The sequence below is a fragment of the Ctenopharyngodon idella genome, chromosome 8 (assembly GCF_019924925.1).
Source record: "Ctenopharyngodon idella isolate HZGC_01 chromosome 8, HZGC01, whole genome shotgun sequence".
Taxonomy (NCBI): domain Eukaryota; kingdom Metazoa; phylum Chordata; class Actinopteri; order Cypriniformes; family Xenocyprididae; genus Ctenopharyngodon; species Ctenopharyngodon idella.
The window spans coordinates 24746454-24769335 of NC_067227.1; the positions used below are offsets into that span (position 1 = coordinate 24746454).

The following is a 22882-nucleotide window of genomic DNA, read 5'->3' on the forward strand; positions in this document are numbered from 1 at the left end:
ATGGTAGTAACAGATCAGAGCTTCAAAAAAGCTATTCAATAAAAAAATGCATTAACTTAATGGTACTTTACTTCGATGTGACTTGGTTTAAATAAAATTTAGTATGCTAATTTAAACATGTTTTCGTATTAAGTGTTTGCTGATGGTATAAGGTGTTTAACCAGAAACCATGTGGACATGAACATGAATTTATTAGACTAAAAAACCCTGAAAAGACTTTTCCCCCTCATTTCCAACCCACACTGCGGTGCTGAACACAGTAATCAAGGTTACTGTGTGATTTGACAGTGTAAAGACCTCAGGTTCAGCTGCTTACTGTTGTGTAGAATTGGTCTGGGCTTATTACTATGCAAGGTTAGTTATTCACGTCTTGCATGAAAGCTCAGTAACTTTGAGCGGCTCTGGTACAGTGTTGTAGGGACAAAGAATTATAACCTTTTATTCAGAAATAATCTGCTTCACTGATCATGGGTGCTTTTTTCCCAGACTTTTTTCCCAGAATGCTTTCAAAGCCTTTTAAGGGATTGTGACTAGACATTAAATTACATAAAAGCATCATAAAAGTGGTACATATGACTTATTCCAGGTCTTTTGAAACCATATGGTAACTTTGTGCATGGGACAGACTGAAATTTAGGGAGGGGTAGTAAATGAGGACATAATTGTAATTTTTGGGTGAATTATTGCTTTAAAGCAGCAAAAATAGGGACGGTGGTTCTTGACATTCCTGAGAGTCACACAGTAAAACCTCCAGTGTTAAATGAACACTGTTATTGTTAAATTAACATTGCCAGTGTTTGTATAATCCACACCGGATTATATAAACATCGGGTGACACTGGAAGTGTTAATTTAACACTGGATGTTTTGCTGTGCACTAATAGGAATACAAACAGTATCAGGGTCTCTTCCATTCCTACTGGACTCCACTGAGGGGTGTATGAGGGGTCCCTGACAGTTTAACACTGATCTCAAAGTCTTAGGGTTTTCGTGACTGTCTCTCGAGTCCTTTTGATTCTATCAGTGGTTGTAAACACTCACTGTTTGTTTAACACCAAAAACTAGATTATTTCAGAAAGTTAGTTGATTGACTAATCTACTAATCTACAAATGTCTGCACATTTTTTTCCACATTTATTTGTTTTTTTCTTTCACGTAAATAAGGTAATGAATAATATAACTAGTTCATTATTTTAAAGGGCATTTCATTATTTTTTCCCTCCATTTTATATGCAAATGATCTCTTATGATTGGCTAACATTAGTTCATCAGGGCGATGGTAATTACTGAATATATAATATTTTCCAGATATGTTGGTACTATCATTATCGACTGTTTTTTTTCAATTGATCCACATCTCTCGATATTGTATATTGGCTAATTAGATGTATTAAATATAATCTTTAGCCAGTGTCAAAATTAATATCAATTTTTCCTACTGCACTTTAAAATTTAGTAATCAATAAAAATTACTTGTAGATTTAAAATATTAATGTTTTATTTTTTTATTTATTTAGATAACTACATTCATATATACCAATTTTTCTTAGAGCAGCACATGATTTTAATTGATGGTATATGAGGCAGCATTTTTTCCAATTTGTCTTGGGATATGGCCACTATAAAATATGAATCCAACCCTTAAAATTTATATTGCTTGATTTGCATCAAATGAAAATTACCATATGTAATGAAAATTTGTCTGTTTACTCATAATTCATAGGAAATGCCTTCTCCAGCTGCAGTTAAAGGGATAGTTCACCCAAAAATGAAAATTCTGTCATTAATTACTCACCCTCATGTCGTTCCAAACTCATAATACTTTCACTCATCTTCGACAAAACACATTAGGATATTTTAAATAAAATGTGAGCTTTCTGTCCCTCCATTGACAGCTATGCAACTACCACTTTGACACTTCAACAAGTTCATAAAGAGATCGTAAAACTGAACAGATTGAACATTAGGCTTATATATATATATACATATATATATATATATATATATATATATAATTTTTTTTATTTTAAATTTATATATAATTTCCCATTTTCTGAAGGAAGTGTTAGTGGTGTTTACTTGTGAAGTGGTTGCTGGAGTGTTGCTAAAGTGTTGCAGTTGCTGAGATGTTTTTTATGGTTCTGGATGGTTGCTAGGTGGTTTCTTACAGACACAAGTGAAGAGAGCCCTCCTCCAAGTCTCAGATTCTTTTTCATTGTTAATCTGTGAAGTATGTTCACCTATTTTATCGTCCGCCACACAACCAACTTAAAAAAGTTAGCATGCTAGCGTGGCTTTCCTCGGCAATATGCGTTATTTGAGGTGTCCGTTCCACAAACAGTAAGTGGCGAAATGTAATACTTTGTTCAAATTACCACTAATTAGCAAACAGTCCCTGCCATTATCAGACACTCCATCCCCCGTTCTCCTCATTCAACGCACACTAAGCTCTTTCACCATCCACCCTGATGCTCCATTCCAGTCACCCTCCCACTCCACTCCATGTTTTCCACAAAGCCCCTCAGCTGTTTGCCACCGGCTCTCTGGGGACCCAGCTACACCCTGACGAAAGGATGAGAGAGAGAGAGAGAGAGAGAGAGAGAGAGAGAGAGAGAGGGAGAAAGAAAAGGGTGAGAGAGTGAAATAATAGAGAGAAGAAGCAAAGAGTGCAGAGCAGAGCCAGGCACCGTAGCAAAATATCCGTCTGTGTTGCAGGAACTCCCTCCTTTTGTCTGTGCCGCCCATCTCAATTAAGGCTTCCAGCAGAGCCGCCCGTTCTTGATAGAAACATCCCTCCATCCATCCGTCCATCCATCGAGGACGCAGCCTATACAAGGACAGCCAGCTGTAACGACTGCATGCAGGGAGCGACAGAACGGCAGGGAGGGGGAGAAATAATTAAATAAGTCACAAGGAAGAGGAGAGATTGAGCGAACAGAGGAGACCGCGAGGGAGGAGGGGATGTAGCCGGTGCGTCGTTGGAGGCTGCCAGGGGAAATGTGCTGAAACGAGCAGAAAACAGGAAGATACTGGTGAGCACTGCACTGTTGAGATCTCTTCCATTTGTCCACCCCATCATTTTGCCGCTGTCTTTGTGTACGGATGTGATTGACATTGAGCTAGCGTGACCGAATCCGCCGTGTGTCCAGACCTTGTCCATGCATGTGTGCTTGATGCATTCTCTTTATTTTCATCTCACCTGCAGTGATTTGATGGCCCGTCTTACTTGACATACTTAGGTTTAAACCCGTTTGGCTAGTGCGGCAGCATTGCGTGCGGGTGTATGTGTGTGCGACTACCTACCTGGCATGCTTTAGTCAGAGTTCCAGAGAGCCGCTAGCATCCTTTTATTTAGCTTTCACACACAAAGGAAGACACACACTCCCTACCTCGGTCTCTCTCTTGGTACTGGAGACCCAATGCATCCTAAGAAGGCTGACGGTATGTGAACGGTATTGTATCATCTTAAGGTCTTGCTTCGGGTTATTGTGTGCATATTTTCTTTTCAGATGTGTCACGAGAAAGGTTTATGTTTGTGGCCACTAATGAAAGGAAATGTGCAGTTTTGACTGTCGACTCAAAACGGGGGTATTTATGTCATTCATGAGTGCTCCTCGCTCTCCAAAGAGGGTGGTTAAAATAGATGCTCATGCATTATTTAAGTCTGACTGACATAATTAGCGAGATGTCAGTTATCCGCCACCTCTTGGCCGCGGTGCACCCAAACACGAGGCTCTGCATCCTTCCCATGACTAAAGACACAAGGACTCACATTCGCATTAGTTTGTTTCTGACGTTCTTGGGGAAATAACAAAGGGGAATTGTGCTCTGCTGGAACGGCAAGACCTTGATACTGTTGCTGCATGACGTTAGATTGATTTTAGAGTTGATTTTCTAACACAAATACCTGCAGATACAGCAGGATTTGAGTTGACCCTGCTGTCAGATGCATGGCGGGTCCGTTTGGGATCTATGGTTCATTGATTGCTGTTTGGTTTGTTTTCATGGTGCATTTAGTCACCGCCCTGTCCTTGATGTTTCAGACCAAGGAGGCCAATAAAGTTGCTGAAAGCAGTAGTTTTAGGGTCGTTTGTGTGTTGAACGCTGTTCGGTGTTGCTGTTTTTAGCTGCAGTGTCTGTGTTGGGATGTCATATGATCCACCTGTTCCAGTATTGATTGGCAGTAAATCTAAATATGGCCACTGCAGCACACCAGCGCCTGCTCGGGAGAACCCTGATGATGTGATGTAAATATCTTCTAACAAATCTTCCAGGGGTTATTGATGAGTTTTGTGATTTATAACTTTGTAGATGATGGTTCAGTTCAGTGGATATTAGCATTTCTGTAGGCATTTTAACATTTTTTAGTCAGTTAATACAGATGTGATCCCATGACTTTAAAGGGATAGTTCACTCAAAATTGAAAATGTTGTCATCATTTACTCACACTCATATTGTTTCAAACCTGTATGAGTTTCTTTCTTCTGTTGAACACAAAATAAGATATTTTAAAGAATGTTGGTAACCAGACAGTTGATGGTAGCCATTGATTTCCATAATATTTCTATTTCTACTACTATGGAAGTCAGTGGCTACTGTCAACTGTTTGGTTACCAACATTCTTTAAAACATCTTCTTTTGTGTTCAACAGAAGAAAGAAACTCATACAGGTTTGGAACAACTTGAGGGTGATTAAGTACAAAAAAATTTTCATTTATGGGTGAACTATACCTTTAAGGTATTTGGCTAATTATTATGTATGTCACATAAATGCGTAATGATTTGTTCTTTGAATACTGATTGACTACACATTCATTTCTCCTTCACACTGCACAATTAACATTTGACTTTTAGTCTTAAAGGGTTAGTTCACCCAAAAATTATGTCATTAATTACTCATTCTCATGTCGTTCCACACCTGTAAGACCTTCGTTCATCTTCGGGAACACAAATTAAGATATTTTTGATAAAATCTGATGGCTCAGTGAGGCCTGCATCGCCAGCAATAACATTCCCTTTTTCAATGCCCATAAAGCTACTAAAAACATATTTAAAAAAACAGTTCATGTGAGTACAGTGGTTCAACCTTAATATTATAAAGCAACGAAAATACTTTTTGTGCATCAAAAATAACAAAATAGTGACTTTAATCCACAATATCTAGTGATAGGCAATACTGCTTCACAGTATGGAGCAGTGTTTTTCAACCAGGGGGCCTCATGATGAGTTAAGATTATTTAAAATACAGGCAAACAAACTTTAAAATAATCTAAAACAACAAAAAAATGAAGATATTTCTTATTTTAAGACTTCCCCTCAAATTCTTTTTTGAAGATTTCTAGACCTGGAAAATCCATATAAATGGATCTTTGGCATTTTATACATTTTATGAATATACATTTTTGTAATTAAGCCGAGCTCTAAAATATTAGTAAAATAAGTAAAAATACTTAAAAAAAAAAAAAAAAAAAAAAAAAAAAAATTTCTTATCCTTAACCATTATCCAGTAAATCATAAACAACTGGAAAAGTATGGCCTTTGACTATTGTTGTGGAGGGTGGGTGACCTTGGAGTCAAAAAGGTTATGAACCACTGATATAGATTAGACAGGAAAATGCAGGGAAACATAGAAGTGGGATGGGATTGTATGAGGGCGTAAGCCAGATTTGAACTAGCACCCCCTTAAACACATCAACATAAGTCCCCTTCAACCCCTTTTAGATTTTTTTACACTAGTTTAACCAAACTTAGTAAGGAAGAACTTCTGTCAATCAGCAGTTTTAGCTGCTATCTGGTCCACAAGCTAGATCAGCAGCGCTAACCTGCAGAAGCCACTCTTTGAATTCATGCTTGTCTAAGCTGCTTTTGTCAGCAGGATGATGGATGCTTCCCAGATTTATCTGGTTCTCCACAAGTGGAGATATTGTAGAGAAATCTTTTTCATGAAAAAAAGTCAATCGATTTCAACATTGTTGGCAGATTCTCCTCAGGGTCTCCTACAGGATGTGGGCGTATCCAACGACTCTGCAAAGACCAGAAAAGTTTAATTTTATTCAAATGAGAAGTGACAACACGCCAACAACCAATAGGAACAAAGATCTCATGTGATCCGTCTTCTTTGAGACACTGTGTAGGCAAGACAGAGGAAGACGTTCATGTTACTGTGAGCGATTTCACAGTCCTAAATGTTTTGTCTCAGCCCACATATAGCAATAAATAAAAAAGGATGCGTGGAAAACTGCATCAGAAACTGTGGGAATTCTGAAGTGAGTTTGATTCATGCATTGATCTTGTTCATATGATGAATTATGCACTACTGAAATTTATATTCACACATTTTTCCTTGCTGAATGATCATTTTTAGCAGCAACAAGCTGATTTCCTTGTTAAAATAAAATTGCGTTTTCATTTTTACCAGCAATGCTCATTTGTGTTTGCCAGCCCACAACTTAATCCGCCTACTAGTGACCAACTGTACAGTGACCTTCAGAGCTGACGTAGAACGGTTTCTTGCTCATATAACAAGCATTAAAAGAATGAATCCAAATGTCTGGCTTGTTTCCTGTCATTGTATGTGATGTATCACCACTTGTCTTGTGTGATAAGTCTGTGGTTCTCAGTTTAACCTTCTCTTCAGGTCAATGGAGGGCAACTGCATTGGAGGCTTCTCTTTTCATTCTGCTCTGTTGCGTTCATGTTTTGTGGCTATTTTAGGAATTAGGTGTAAGAAGGTGCTAGCTTGTTATGTTAGCTGTTGCTGGGTAAGGTTTATTGTCATGGTAATGGCTGTTATGAGGTAATAAATATGGTGGATCTTCTCAGGAAGACAGATTGCTGTAAAATGGAGAATGTAATGGAGTGTTGAAGACCTCCCCTCCTCATTATTTCTCTCCCACACTCGTCATTCTTTCCTGCTCATTAACTGACTTTTTGACTTCACCCTCCTCTGTGCTGTTCTTTCTTTTCTCTCCCTCGTTCTCTCTATCCATCAGCCCTCTCTAACCATCTTACCAACTCAGCTTATTCTGCTGCGTTTGACTGCCCATCTTCCTCTCCTCTTCTCCTCCGCTCATGATCTTTCTGTTTTTTTGCTCTTCTCTTCCTCCGCTGTTATCGTTCTCTCTCTCTCTCCCACGCTGGTCACTCTCTTCTGTTCATTATCTGTGCTGCTGTTCTTTCCTCCTCCTTTCCACTCCTCCAGCAGCCAGGTTAGATTTCATCAGATGTCCTCCGCAGCGAGAAACCTTCCGTACTAAACATCCACGCTGGAAGCTTTTCCGGGATGTTCATTATTTAGTGGTTAGTCATTTCTTGTAACTGTTCTTTCAAATTTTAAGTGGGTGTTCTGAAATATGACTACAAGTTTTTCTTCAGTTTTGGGTACTTTTAGGAAAAAAACCTCACTTTAAACTATTTTTTTTAAATTTCTAGTTGATTTCATTTGTCAATTAATCATGTCCAAAAGTGGACATCGAATTTTATTTTATTTTATTTTATTTTATTTTATTTTATTTCATTTCAGTGGTGGAAATTACATTTTAAACAATCTTGCCTTAACCATTTTCATAGCTAGTGTTTTATGTATCTTAAATACACAAAATTAAAGAATATTTTCTTTGCATACTTTCAGTTATAGCTTGATTAGAAATGAACTTTTTTAACTTTATTAGGGGTCAAATGTTGGTTGTTGTGGAAATGATGCGGTGGAACTGGTGGACCGGTAAAATGTATATAATTTTTACAAAATAAATATTAAAACGATTTGTTTACTTTACTTTTTGTTTAGGTTATTTTAGTTTTAAAATATAATAATAATAATGCATTTTTTATTTTGGATTTTCATAATTTAAGATTGAATGTCTGGGTCTAGGACGGGGTAAAATCTCTACATAAAAGGCATTTTAAAAATATGTTATGTGACCATTATATAATAAAAAGAAAACGAAATAGAAAATGTGTTCATTGTTATTTTTATTAGTTGTTTTTTGTTTCATTTTGCTGTTTGTTTTCTTATTGTAATAGTTTAATAAAAAGAAGAAGAAAATGTTTGTTTTAATAAAATTCAACCCCCTTCCCAGATTTGAAGAAAAACCGTTATATACAGTATATAAATTCATATGTTTGTTTCAACAAACAGTGTCGGTAGTTCTCAATCCGCTGGTTTATACATGATTTTTTTTTTTTTTTATTTTGTGGTGTAAATGTGTTAAGACGAGGATATTCCATCTATTTCGAAGATAAAACATATTTTAAAGATCATTATAAGGCGGATAAGTGAAATCCCCCAGATCTACATTTGAAATCACCACCAGAAGCAGCCTCGATAAGAAAGCGGTTTTATCTGAGTTTACAAAGAGCATGAGTCCAATCCCCCACTTCTCTCTTAGTCATGTGATTCTTCTCACACAATGAAGGACTGAAATGTGGATCAGGCACCAGCAGTGCCCCGAGCCCTGAGCCTAGCTGCTCAGACACCCATCTTAAAATAGACATGCATTCATCCTCTTAGTACTTCTCTCCCTGTATCCTCCTGTCCTCTGCCTCTTTCTCTCCTCTCTCCCTCTTTTGTGGTCCAGAACAATGTTTGCTGGAGTCTTAAGTGGGTGCCAGTGCTTAGTGTTCTGTCCACACAATGACCGGCCCAGACCTCTTATCTACTGTCAGAGAGGCCAAGGACTTCATTTCTTGGTGCTGTACTTCCAGTTTGATGCCATGTTATGATGCTGTAGTGTTTCTTTAAGAACATTCAAACAATCCCCTTGAACCATCATACTTAAGTAACTTGCAGTGCATCATAAGGATGAATTTGATGTTATGTTGCCTAATATATGTATCAAATATAGGCAATTGTATATAAATTCATCACATTTGAGCAGTTTGTCAGACTCGCAACCACAAATAAATAGCTATTACAAGGGAATACTTGTGTTAACACTACACTAAAATGCACTTGCTTTCTCTCGATTTACTTAATGGCTTGTTTGGAGAGATTTTTCCCCGTGGCTATAATGATTTGCCTTCTCTGGTTTGTTTTGTGTTTTACAGCTCTCTAGAAATAGTTGTCATCCTTTATAAACCCTTATTTTTGCATGTTGCCAATCATTAGGAGCCATTTTTACGCAGTAAATCAATAACTCTGTTTAGGCTAAACATTCACCTGTTGTTCACCTGTTGAAAGGAGGAGGGTGGCAGAGACTTCTGCTCGGTCTTAAAGGGATAGTTCACCCAAAAATGAAAATTCTGTCATCATTTATTCACCCTCAAGTTGTTCCAAACCTGTATGAATTTCTTTCTTCTGCTGAACACAAAAGAAGATATTTTGAAGAATGTCAGTAACCAAACAGTTGATGGACCCCATTGACTTCCATAGTATTCCATATTATGGAAGTCAATGGGGGAACTGTTTGGTTACCCATACTTTTCAAAATATCTTCTTTTCTGTTCAGCAGAGGAAAGAAATTCATACAGGTTTGGAACGACTTGAGGGTGAGTAAATTACAGAATTTGCATTTTTTGGTGAACTATCCCTTTAATGTTCTCATTTTACAGGGCCAGCAAAAGGAAAATTTTAAAATATATGGGTTATTTCTCAAAAAATGAGGATGGTGAACACAGAAATGTTTAAAATCAATGGGGACCATCATCAGGAATCATGATGTTTTCTACTTTTATAATGGTTGCTACACTGTTGCAAAAGTTTACTACGAAAAATAATTTTCTTAATTGGTAATTATCTTTTTCTTCCTAACCCTAATCTTATATATTATCTAAACATCCTTAAATAAAGATACAAACAATACGCAAAACTGTATGTTATATTAAGGCTTGATTTCAGAGAATATGTCTTAAATTTAAGTTTTTTTTCTCATTTTAAGCATAAATCTAACAAAATGTAGTGAGTTTTATGCTTAAAACAAGAAAATTACCCACCCAAAACACATTTATGTAGTGTTAATGCACTTCAGTATAGTATGTCCTGCATTTCACTGGTTTTACAGGTGATGAGAAAAGAGAAGGTCCATAAATAAATAAATAGACAATATTTGCACTTTTATGGTAAAGTGGTGTCTTGGTGTCTTTCTGATGAGTATATCCGTCCAGCTGGCAAATGAAATCGCTCTGTAATGATTAGATCTGAGTGGTTTTGTACCAGAGTAATCAGTCAGATATTATTTGCATAGTTCTCCTAATCAATGTGATTTTCTCTTCCCTAAACAGTCTATCAAGCTTTGCTTCCATCACATCCATTAACAAACCACTGGGTTTTACTTTCACAGACCAAAACCTAATCAGAACCACCTGAAGAGTTTGATGAGCACAGTTTGGTGCTTTTATTTATCCCAAACCATTTATTATACAGCAACAAAATCACAGACTGATCCAGGGTGAGGGGATGCTCAAGCCAATTAAATACTCAAATAAGCTGAATTATCCTATCCTGAGGTAGTGCTCTCATTAGCATGTTGTTTCTATGCTTCCTTGACAAGTGTTTGTGTTCCTTCCAGTGTTGTGCTTATCAGAATATTCTATGATCTGCTGTTTTAAGATGGTTGTACAATGTGTAAAGTTATGTAATGATTATAGACCCAATGGAAAATTGCTTTATGGGTGTAGTTTTATTTTCTGTTTTGACTTAGCTTATTTCTTATTGAAGTTTGGATGGGACATATTGAAAAGACACCTTTTTTAATATCACAGGGTCTGTGCTTTGCTTCTCACTAGTTGTTTGAAAGTGGTATTAGGGACAGGGACGTTCTCATTCTAGAGCATTTGACTGGACAAAAATCTGTGTAGTGCAGGATGAGTCATCGATATTTTTAGCTTGTTAAATGTCAAATACCGTTCGAAGGTTTGGGATCATTATGATTTTTTTTTTGCTGTTAAAAGAAGCCTCTTATGTTCACCAAGGATGCATCTTATTTGTTTTAAAACAGTACAATTGTGAAACATTATTACAATTAAAATAACTGTTGTTGCAGTGATGGCAAAGCTGAATTTTTATCATCTTTACTCGAGTCTTCACTGTCACATGATCCTTCAGAAATCATTCTAATTTGCTGATTTGGTGCTCAAGAACCATTTCTTATTATTATGAATGTTGAAAACAGTTGTGCTTCTTAATAATTTTGTGTGAACTAAAAGCCATAGTCCAATTTTGTTCAGAGGCTTCAGTTTTGCCTTGTTTAGTTTTCTTCGTGTTGCAAATCATTTTTGGGGAAAAATATTTTCTTTCAGTTTTGAGTTAAATATACCTTTCTGCCTGTCTCAGTTTGATTTAAGGCCTTCCACTATAAAGAAATGAGATGAGGATAATGGTCTCAAGGTCCACAGCCTCACTCTTTTCTCACATCCTCTCTTTCCTCACTTTGCCTTCTTTTTCTGTCTTACCCCTCCCTTCCTGTTTCACAGCCTGAGCAGACGACTGTCAGAGTGAGAGACACCAGGTGTTGACATGCGCGCTCTCTCTCTCTCTCTCTCTCTCTCTCTCTCTCTCGCTTGCTCTCTCTCTAGAAACAGCCTTGTACCTGTTAAGATCAATCCGTGCAAAATGGTAATCATAATCAAATTTTTATTTAGTTTTAATATGATGCCATCTTTTTGGAGAGGTGGAGAATATTCAAAAATGTATATTCTGTCATCATTTACTAAGGAAATTTTAGAAAATCAGTTTGTTTTCTTGCAGTTTGTCTTTAATACATACTTTTTTTCTATGCAATTAGAATAAGTAAGGCTTTCGAGGTAAAAGGATGCAAAAGTACCATAAAAGGTGCCCTAGGCAATTTTTGTCGCTATTTGTTGGTGCTGTGGTTTTATATATACACGTATATGTCATAAACTATAACTTTAAGGCAAAACTGAAGCATTTGAACAAAATCTGGCTGGTGTGGCTTTTAGTCATGTCTCTTAGTTTTGAAGCCTTCTGTATGCTAGTGTACTACTAAATGTTGACAAAATTCATGTTTAGAAGATACATACAGCATAGCATTCAAATGCTTGGGGTCAGTAAGTTATTTTTTTTAAAGAAAGTATACTTTTATTCAGTGAGGGTGCATTAAATTGATCAAAAGTGACAGTAATGACATTTATAATGTTACAGCAGGTTTCTATGTAGCTAAATGCTTTTCTAACTTATTATTATATGTCTTGTTTAGTAAAGCTTTTGTGTTTATCATTAGGGGAGATCCCTTATTTTGTAAACCACCAAAATAAGATTCTTTGTAGCTTAAGTCTGCGTTCAGTGCAGCAATATGCGTGTGCATGAAAGAGAAAGAAAAATGAATCTTTGACAATAACACGGCTGTATTATTTTGGATCAGATGAGTCATCATTGCACATTTGTTTTAAGATATTATATACCAAAATGTCATTTACCAAATCCCCAGATACATACTTTGGGGGATCTATAAGTCTAATTGGCCCTCTGTGGCAGTTTTTTTTGATTCGGTTATAAAGGGATGGCACAATTCTTCCAGTGCACTCTTGTGTTGGCTAAGCAAAAGCTGAGAGCTGCACTGTCATTCCAGTGCTGTACATGTGGGCGATTATGATATAATATGCCCTAAATAGATACTGAATAACTTTAGGGTTAGTTTCAAATATGCTGGAGGCTTATTGTGTAGGAGGATTTGGACTGAAATAGAAGTTTAAAAAGTTGTGAAACTTTCCAAGTAAAATAAAATGTTACCAAAACTGCTTATCGCTTCTTTCCTCAAACATTTCTAAACCAAGGATGGGTGGCTGAAGGAGCAGTCTTTGAATGGCTGCTAGAGTGTTGACTTTGCAGGCAACAGGCTGAGGTATAAAGGTACGTTAGGGATCTGAATTTTGGATGTTCTCAAACTGTCTATCTTGTGACAATGCTTGAAAAATAAACAAGTGTTTTGCCACTATTTTCCCTCCTTCGCCCACCAGATAGAAAGGAGAGAAAGAGGTGACTTCACTTTTCCACCCACATCACACTCTCAGTGGTGCTCAGCTGTGAGGTTTGTTAACATGCATCTTTACTCCTGTTCAGTTAAACGCCTGGGGCTCTTCTCAACCCAACACTCATTTTAGTAGGAAGGGGCCTGATTATATCTTGTATTAGAAATTAATTTGAGTAATTATAGTTCTTGCAAGGTATTTTTATATACGCTATAGTTAAGAAATTTTAGATTCTAGTAGTGAAATCTCTCAGTGACCGACAGAAAGCTATTCAATATCTAACTGCCAGTGATGATGTCGGTGTAAAATTTGCATGCTGAATTGTGATTGGTCTCTATCGAAAAGTTATGAGTCTCAATCTCTCTCTCGCTCGCTTTACGTCTGTCCCTCTGTCTATTTTTGGGTTATTCAAACTTCAAAAAAGGAATTAATTTACCGTAGTAAGTGTTGCAACAAGGCATGAAATGCCTCGTAAGATTTCTTAAAATTAGTTATTCAAAATTCTCTGAACATGTGGCAATTTAGCTTCTAAAATTATTTTGTTTTAATGATGTTTAACGTATTTGTCCCAGAGAACTAGACAAATGTTTTTGCTGCCTTGCAAGCAATTTTTTTTCATTCAGATTTTATATGGAAACCAATACAAAACAGATATTTTGTTGGTTTCCACATAAATAGGCTTTGGAAAAGTGTATAAACGGGATGTTTGGTCAAGAGCAATTTGCTTTGCATGATGAATTGATGTTTGCAGTGATCTTCATTTTGTTGTAATTAGCGTGTGTCCCGTGATTATGATGACTCAGGGAATTTTCAGCTGCAGTCTCATAAGTGTCACACCCAAACTAATTCACCAGGGACTGTCAGCTTATTCTCTTCAGACACAGCTTAACACTTCCTGTTAATGTATTCTGGGCTTAAAATGGTAGAGAATCCAGATCACATAATTATTTAGCCAGAATCTTTTGGAGATATGATTGTGAAGCACAGCAGCTAAAAGAGATGTTGAGGAAATGATGGTAGGCTTGTGCAATCTGCCATGAACCTGATGGCAATAACTTTGTCCTTTTAGAATGATTTGTGTATTTTGACATAATGGTTAGGATTTGTAATTCACTTCCAAGGGAATATCTCACCATGGCTTTCAGTAAAAGGGCTACACATTCATTAATTACGCTGTAGTCTGTCTTTGTTTCCACCCCAAGTCTCAACTTATGATTTGTTCAGTATTATAAAGTCAGCTCTGTCTTCCAACCACTGGCAACACGCATCATAGCACTACAGCCAATGGTGTTTCTCCCTGTAGCACCTCACACCCAATAAGATTCCTGAGCTCATCAGCTGACTGACGTGAAAGCTTTTATTCATCCTTTTATTCATTTATTATTTAACATGAAGCTGTCTAGAAAGTCCTACTGACCTCCTTTTTGGAGGATGCATTATTATTTCATCCCATATTGGCTGTCTGTTGACCTCTGTTGGAGAGTTTATTGGATTATAATCCAATTCTTGAGCCTACAAATGAAAATAAATTGGATTGGTGGGATAATTTTGCTCAGCTAGTGTACTGCTAGATGATTTTAACTACAAGAACTGGTAAGACATTATAGTTTTGCATGAAATAGACCTACCATTTATAAGTAATTCATTAATCTCCTTTACAAAAGAATACCTGGTACAAACCTTGTTTATGCCTAAGAAAGGCTATATGAGACTGCTAAACTTGTTAGGAAGTCCACACCTTCTAATGAGGTGTGTGATCTTCTTTAAAGGAGTCTCTGTCATGTCATGTGTAGGTGGGTCACTGCTAATGAGCGCAGCATGTACTGTATGTGTGCCAAATATATGTTGCTGATTTATAGCATCTGTGTTTACCATGTGTTTGCATGGTGTTGATTAGGTCATCAGGATCAGAGTAAAGCTCAGATGGTTTTTCTTTCAGTTATGCGGATTGTCCACCCAGAATCATATCTTAGATGCGTCATGCATCTTGAATTGACATATATATATTATAAATAAATTACTACAATTCATTATTATCATAATATCGCAGCTGTTCATTTGGCATGCTTCAAATTCTAGTGTCTGGTGTCAAGTCTGGTGTGATTGTCCCTTAAAGAGGTAGTTCACCCAAAAATGAAAATTATCCCATGATAACTTACTCACCCTCAAGCCATCCTAGGTGTATATGACAATCTTCTCTCAGACGAAACACAATCAGAGTTATATTAAAAGATATCCTGGCTCTACCAAGCTTTGTAATGGTAGTGAATGGCACTTACTATTTTGAAGCCCAAAAAAGTGCATCCATCCATCATAAAAGTAATCCACACGGCTCCAGGGAGATAATAAAGGCCTTCTGAAGCAAAGTGAACGATTTTGAAAGAAAATATCCATATTGACAACTTATGCTTCCGCCATAAGTCGACTTGCGTACGGATGTTTGTCGGAAGCTGGTTATTATAGTTTATAAAGTTTTAAATATGGATATTTTTCTTCCAAAAACCCATTGCTTCACTTCAGAAGGCCTTTATTAACCCCCTGGAGCCGTGTGGAATACTTTTATGATGGATGGATGCACTTCTTTGGGCTTCAAAATCGTAAGCGCCATTTCACTACCATTATAAAGCCAGGATATTTTTAACATAACTCTGACTGTGTTCGTCTGAAAGAAGATAGTCATACACACAGATGGCTTGAGGGTGAGTAAATCATGGGATAATTTTTGGGTGAACTATCCCTTTCTTAAAAGTCTTTTAAGCCGTGTTTCCACCGCAGGAACTTTCTTCAGGAGCTAGGGACTTTGGGGTGATAGTCTGTGTGTTTCGACCGCAGAAACCAGGGTCTAAATGAAGTTCCTGTGGAAACGAGGCTTTATTGATATATTTACTTATAATGTGCTGGAAGTAGTGAAGATTACAGTAAATTCAGAGCCTGCAGCCCTGCTCTTTATGTCCCTTCATGTTCATGAACTAAACATTACCTGGTTTGATCTTCCTGCAGTGATCATTGCTTTCCACTGTAGAAATGATTTCCTATAGGGTGACGCTACTGGACTTCTGATTATTTGCCATTGATTCATTTTTGCCTTCATATTGATGTTGCTGTCTCGAGTTTGGTTCTGTAAATGAATCTATTAGTCCACCATCCCTGTACACTGCATGCTGACCTTGACTACACAATGTCTTGTATTCTACAGCAAGCACACACACATCGGATTTTCATGTTTAGTGGCCGTAAGGATTTTCAGACAAAGCTCTATGTTGGTGAGTTGACCCTGAGGGGCTTAAAAGAGAAAAATAAGAGGCTCTGTGTTCTCTCGGTCAAAGTAGAGAAAATGGAGGAGGGGTGTTTGTATATATGTGTTTGTGTGATTGCATCTAAGGCTCTGATTGGCTGTCTCCACTGAGCTGCTTGTCATCATGCATGAAGGAACCAGCTGTCGTTGTCATGATGAAATCTCTTATGCTCAAAGGATGACGGCGGTGATGGGTGGAAAGGGAGGCCTGGCAGAGGCGTTTTGACCGGAGCAATAAGGGAGGCAGTAAGTGTCTCCTCAAAAAATCTGGATAAAAAAATATTTGTTTTTATGTACAGTCAATTATTATTTTATTAAACGATATATTAAATATCTTTATATTTGATCTCATATTCATTCTAAAATTATTGTGAGATATCCAACAGTGCAAATGTGTTGGCATCCAACAGTGATGCCAGCAAATAATACTGACTATGCAACTTGATTTTAATAAATAGTTATATACAATAGTAAAAAATACTTATATATATATATATATATATATATATATATATATATATATATATATATATATATACAGATATATTATATAAATCTTTAATAATAATTAAATTATTTATATAAAACTATTCGTTTATTAGTTGTTTCATGGAAATGCAAAATTAACCTGGTAAAGCTTTATATTTGTTCCTTTGCCTCCTCATTCTTGAAGTCCACCGCATCCCACTGATGTTTTGAGCAGTTGCTCTCTGAAATGATGCATGGCAGGATATATTGTATGTAACTGGAAGACAATGCTGTAATCAGAAAGATTGACAATCCAATTTAGTTTTGGATAGAAATGAGGGAAGAAGGTAGGGAGTTTGAGAAGGACGATGAAATTGGCATGAGCTGAGAGAAGAAAAGCGAAAGTAGGGTAAATATGAGACAGAAGCAGGTAAGAGGGGAGAAGTTTAGTAAGAGCGAAGAGCTTCTCAGTGAAGGTTTGAGCCTCAGTTATTATGTTGTCATTGTCATGTGTAAATACGGAGCGTTCGCCTGAAGAGCTGCTCAGAGCTACATACCACCATGATCTCTGCAATCCATATTCAGTAGCTCTCAATGGAAATGCACAAATAAACAAAGACTGATGAGCAATCAAAGCAATATTTGACCCCCTATGAGAAAGGAATGAATAGAATAGGATAAATTTACATTTAATCAGTTAGCAGACACTTTTGTCCAAAGCAACAAACAAACGAGGAAAATCACTTACTTCAGATGTTTGCTTTACCTCCATCTTTTTCACTAGCCCCACCACTATTTAAATATGATAAATAGTAATTTGGTTTATTGTTTATTTTTCATTAACTGTTCAATTAAAACCACAAATCATTCTAGAAATGTTGACAAAACTCCATATGTTAGCAAGCTAAAAAATTAATAATGAGTTCGAATAGAATAGAATAGAATAGAGATGTGGTTTCAGGGGTAATGAATGTGGTTTGAGACGTATCCAGGAGCAAATAGAGTTTGAATCCTGGTTTGGTGATTTAACGATTTCCCCGACCTCCTTCGCGGTATTATTTAGTATCACTATGTGTGAGTCTGCGATGGACTGGCCATCTGTCCAGGGTGCTTTCCCCCTGCCTCTGGCATAAGAAACTGGGATAGGCTCCAGCCCTATGACCCTAGAAGGTTGTATAAGGATCAGTGAATGAATGAATGAATGAATGAATGAATGACTATGTGTGAGCAGGTTTACTTATTCCAACATGTACACTAGAGAGGAATCATGTTTATTGTGGATTTTCAAGCACTCACCTTGTTTGAGAAATTGGATTTTGATATGACAATACTGTGTGTTGTAGGATTAGTATTGGATTTCTGTAGTACATGTACATTAGTACATGGATTGGATTTCTGTAGTTACGTGCGGTGGAACATGAGCAATGATTCCACAACCTTCTGATCTTCCAGGAAAAGTTAATAATTGGGGTGTGTATCTAATTACAGCAGTTAAATAGTTTTTGTTAGGGATGCACCGATACCATTTTTTAAGGACCATGTACAAGTACCGATACCTTTTTTTCTAGTACTCGCCGATACCAATACCAATACATTTATTAATTTCTCTCTCTCTCTCTTTTTATTTATTTATTTATTTATTTTTTGGTGATGTTGCAGTTTCCCAAGCACAACACAGTGAGACTAATGAATGTAGGACAGCTTCTTTATTATTACTCTAATGAAAAAAGTAATATTTTTTATGTGCTTGTCACAAACTTAAAGAACAAAAATTTCACAGTGTCCAATAACCTTCAAAAGGCATAATTACCAATATATATAATTGTTGTTATATAAAAAGAAATTTACAAACATATTACAAACAAAACAACAAATACTATAGAGATACAAATTAAATAAACTTGTTTTTCAGATACAGTAGGTTTATTTACCATGTATACATTTATTTAACATATTTTGTTGTTTTATTAACATTAATGACAAATATAGGCTACGGTCCCTTTAAGACCGAATCCATGGATACTGACACACATCCTGTTTTCACCCAAATGTTTACGTCCACTTAAGCCATAACCGACTGTATTTACGTGAGATACTCCACACGATGGACATTTTGACAACTATGTGTGCATTTGGCCATTTAGGTGCAAGAAGAACTGGGATCGCGCGCAAGAAAGAGAGAGAGCGTGTGCGAGAGAGAGAGAGCGCTTCTGGTCTGTGTCATTCAGCGCGATTCCGCCTATCCCGCCTTCACTAATCTATAACGAATTGTGATTGAAAGCATGCAATTCGCAATGTGTGTGTTGTCATCATTAATTTTGAAGTATTTCCACACCCCTGAGGCTGACATTGTCTCTGTGTTACGTCATGTGAGGTATCGGTCTATTGGTCAAGTACATGAGCTTGGTATCGGGCCCGATGCCGATACTGGTATCGGTATCGGTGCATCCCTAGTTTTTATAGTACAACATTTCACTCTGCCCTAACCCTGACCCTTCAAAAAACATTTTATTTTTATTTTAAAATTATGAAAATTATTCACTGTATATTTTATTTTATTTTATTTTATTTTCTATTTTTATTCTAATTCTTGTACAATTAACTGAATATCATATTTTTTGTTTAATTTATATTTTATTTTATTTTTCACAAAATGATTTCTGATACAGCAGCATCCACAGAGAGACAAAAAGCCCTTTTCAGGACAGGAAGTGATTTGGCCCAGTGTGTCACATGATGAAATCCACAGTCGTGATAGAAGCCATTGTTTATTCACAGGACAATGCAGATCTCTAGTCAGATTACAAATAAAGTATTTACAGTAGATGTTACCACATACCCCAGATAAGTGTTCTGTTTGTTTAAATATGGGACTTGACTATTTGAGCATTTATAAAAAACAAAAAAACAGATCAATAATCATATTTGTGATTGCATAATGCTATTTAAAGATCAGCATGTCAGCTTTTTTATGCCAGAATTGGACTTCAGGATTAATGTCCGCAGTTGGATATTTAAAGATTTCAAGGGGATCCGTAATCTTTGTAGGATTACTGCTCCTGAATGGCTGACATCAGCTTTCGTAACTTTATTCTGTGTTGAAGTCGCAAGTGAAATTAAAGTGAGTGTGCAGTGTGCTCATAATCTCCCATAATGCATTCCTCCGTTTTTTTTTTATAGCCACAGTCTCTGGTGGGTGTTACCCCACAGTTAATCCTCTTTTTTAAAGCACTGTTCCGCCACCCTTCCTCTGCAGATCCAGACCCTCTCGTTAAAACGACCTCTTAAAAAGTGTGCCATATTTCTCTCTCTGCCACTCTTTTCTGTTAAAATCCAATTTAATGTAAACTGGAAAAAGGTGCAGCACTCACTCTTAAAGAGCTTATTGATTAAAAGATATGATGTTTCGGCCGTTCAAGGCCTTCATCAAGGGCTGCCTTGAACAGCTGAAACGTCATATTTTAATAAGTTAAGAGTAAGTGCTGCACCTTTTTCCAGTTTACATGCATTTTTGATTTTTTTGGTTGCACCTCCTCTTTTGTTGGTAGAGCACCTCTTTTTAACATTTGTTAAAGACCCCCGGTGGTGAAAATTAAGTTTTTAATGTTGTTTATATGTCTATCTGGTCTTTTTAATATGCTTTAAGACAAACCATGTGCAAATTCATAAGTCAACACCATTACTGAGTATTTTCTGTTTAAAACTGCAGGGGAAAAAAGATCATGGGTGCTTGTGACGTCACAGACTACCTTGTAACCAATCACATCAACGTGCTGGCGGGCTTTAGCATATCATTAACTATGACCGCTCTGAAGCAAGAGAGTATGGAGAGAAGCCAGGTTATCCCAGTATATTTTCTGTTGATATGAAAAATTGTGTAGATTTAGTAATATGATGTATATTATGATGTTATGAACTATTTGCCTTTTTCCACTTATGTTCTGAGTTGTTCAAAGCATTTGTAAGGATACTGATTGTTAGAAGGCAGCTGTCTGACTCTGAGATGAAGAACGGGAACATGGTTTGTGTACACATTATTAGCTGTTTGATAACGTAGTCAAGCAAAAGGCTAATCATATTAATTACTGTCATGTGTCTGACAGAACCGTCGCAAGGGCTGTGCCAAGTGTGCGAGCGCATAGGGCCTCGCTCCAAAGTAAAGTGACAGCTGACTTGAAGTAAAGCCAGTAAAGTTCATGTTTTTGACCTTCGAAATTTTTAATACTATAAAACATAGCTAAAACAAAATTGCTCTGAGCGTGAGCGTGTGACCGTGATTCATGTGCATGTGTCAGTCAGGGTGGCATCACATGTCAAGTTCGGAGAGAGCTTTATTCGTTCCATTGTAATTCTGATTTTGGCCGCCTCTGAAATGGATCAAACCATAGATATTAGCCTACCTGATAAGTTCAAGTAAATACGCTGGAAATCCGCGCTCATTCAAGGATGTGCGTTTATTGTATGTAGGCTACAGAGAAGGCACGGGCGCCTGTAGGATTGCAGGTAACGTTATGCACAAAGGGTTTTTTATTTAACAATAAGAAGTTAAATAAGCATATATAGCCTAACTATTACACACTTTGAGAGCAATGGTTCTGCAGAATGAATGTAGCTCTAGCTCTAGACGTTTTAAAAGTTTTTTTAAAACTGAAAACTGCAAAAAGCAACGAAATTGTCAGACATCCATTTAGCGCATGTTCACAGAGGAAAACGGCTGAAAAACAGCGCTGCTTGTTCTCTCGATATTGTGTGTCTTACTGAGAAATCACTTCAGGTGATTCGGTGAGAGTGCAATCCAAATGAATGCCTGTGAATTCAGACTGTTTTGCAAAGGTGTTTTACCAATTCATAATTTAGAACACAATTAAAGCGTCAAAAAATATGTGAACAGTTCAGTTACACAGCTGTTAAACTGAATAAACGAAGCGAAGCAAGCTTTTTTCTTAAATATCCACAACAAAAACAACAAATTGCTTGTGAGTCCTCACTACAGCAACAGTAGACTCTCTCAGTGCGAGAGAGGAGGTGGGGCTAATTTGCATATTCGTTTAACTATGAATATTAAATGAGGCACGGGTGTAGAGTTATATTCAAGCTATTTTAAGGCATGAAGAATTTTTTCACTGGAAAAAACGTTTAAATATGTAATTTGGTGATCAAAGATGAGTTTTAAGGGATAAAATAATTGACCACAGGGGGACTTTAAAATCCAATTTAATCTCTTTATATTCACTATATGATGATGTCATAATGGCAGTCGTTTAAAATCTGGGACGATCATGCTCTTCCATGTTCCGTGACATCATCGCGTCATTCCATTCCTCCTTTTTTCTCTGTTTCTCCGAGCTTACGCTCACTTACGTAACCATTGATTCACAGATGGCACAGCTGACCTGCTCTCAGTTAATGTGTTTGTGTGACCTTCTGACACTCTACGGCTGGAAAACGTTTTATCTGAATGACTCTACATGTGTTACATTTAAAGCAGGAAATATGAGAATGATCATTGCTACACAGACCCAGACTCAGATGAAGAATAGACCCCTTAGGACCCGGATGACTAGACTTGTACCTTCTAAGACCAGAAAAGACTAGACCTCTTAAGACCCAGACCAAGATGGCTATGTTCACACTGCAAGCCTTAGTGCTCAGTTCTGATTTATTGCTCAGATCCAAATTTTTGTTTGGCTCTTCACAGTATCAGATTCGAGTGTGAACAGGTCAAAGTTCCGAACTGACCCGAATGCACAAAAGAACAATAACAAAGATCAACACGCAACATTAGCGCAGAATTGTGATGAATGTCAATCTAGAGTGATGTAAAAGTCGCATGAACTCAGACTGAGTTCGCATTGCAAAACATCTGACCTGTATCTGATTTAGTACCACATATGGAAGTGGCTCAAATCAGAATTGGAAAAATCAGATTCCATGTGTTTTGTGCTGTTCACACTGTTTTGAGAAAAACAATTTGGATTTGGGCCACTTTTTCCTGCAGTCTGAATGCAGCCAATTAGACCCCTTTAGGCCTAAATCCAGACCAATCTCTAATCTATTTGTATTATTAGCTTTTTAAGACATTCTTTAATGTATTGAAAGGTCTTTGTCCACCTTAACACAAGATACTACATGTATGATGCCGACCTTTGACCTTTTCATTCCTTATTCTCTCTTGTTGAATCAGAATGGTCTTGCC

The 22882-nt window shown here is 36.9% G+C and overlaps 1 protein-coding gene across 4 annotated transcripts in view; it reads left to right on the top strand.

Moving 5' to 3' along the window:
* The window catches only part of prkcz (protein kinase C, zeta), a 114870-nt gene that overhangs the window by 19089 nt on the left and 72899 nt on the right, over positions 1 to 22882 (top strand). The window contains exon 1 of one of the 4 annotated variants that reach the window (XM_051903626.1): positions 2617 to 3031. The exons of 2 other annotated variants lie outside the window; for them this stretch is intronic. Coding sequence is in view for 1 of the 2 variants with exons in the window: in XM_051903625.1 (XP_051759585.1) it covers positions 3419 to 3440 (22 nt within the window). In the remaining variant the exon portion in view is untranslated. Of the gene's footprint in view, positions 1 to 2616; positions 3032 to 3276; positions 3441 to 22882 lie in introns of those variants that run through there. One more of the 4 variants, XM_051903625.1, reaches the window with a different exon arrangement.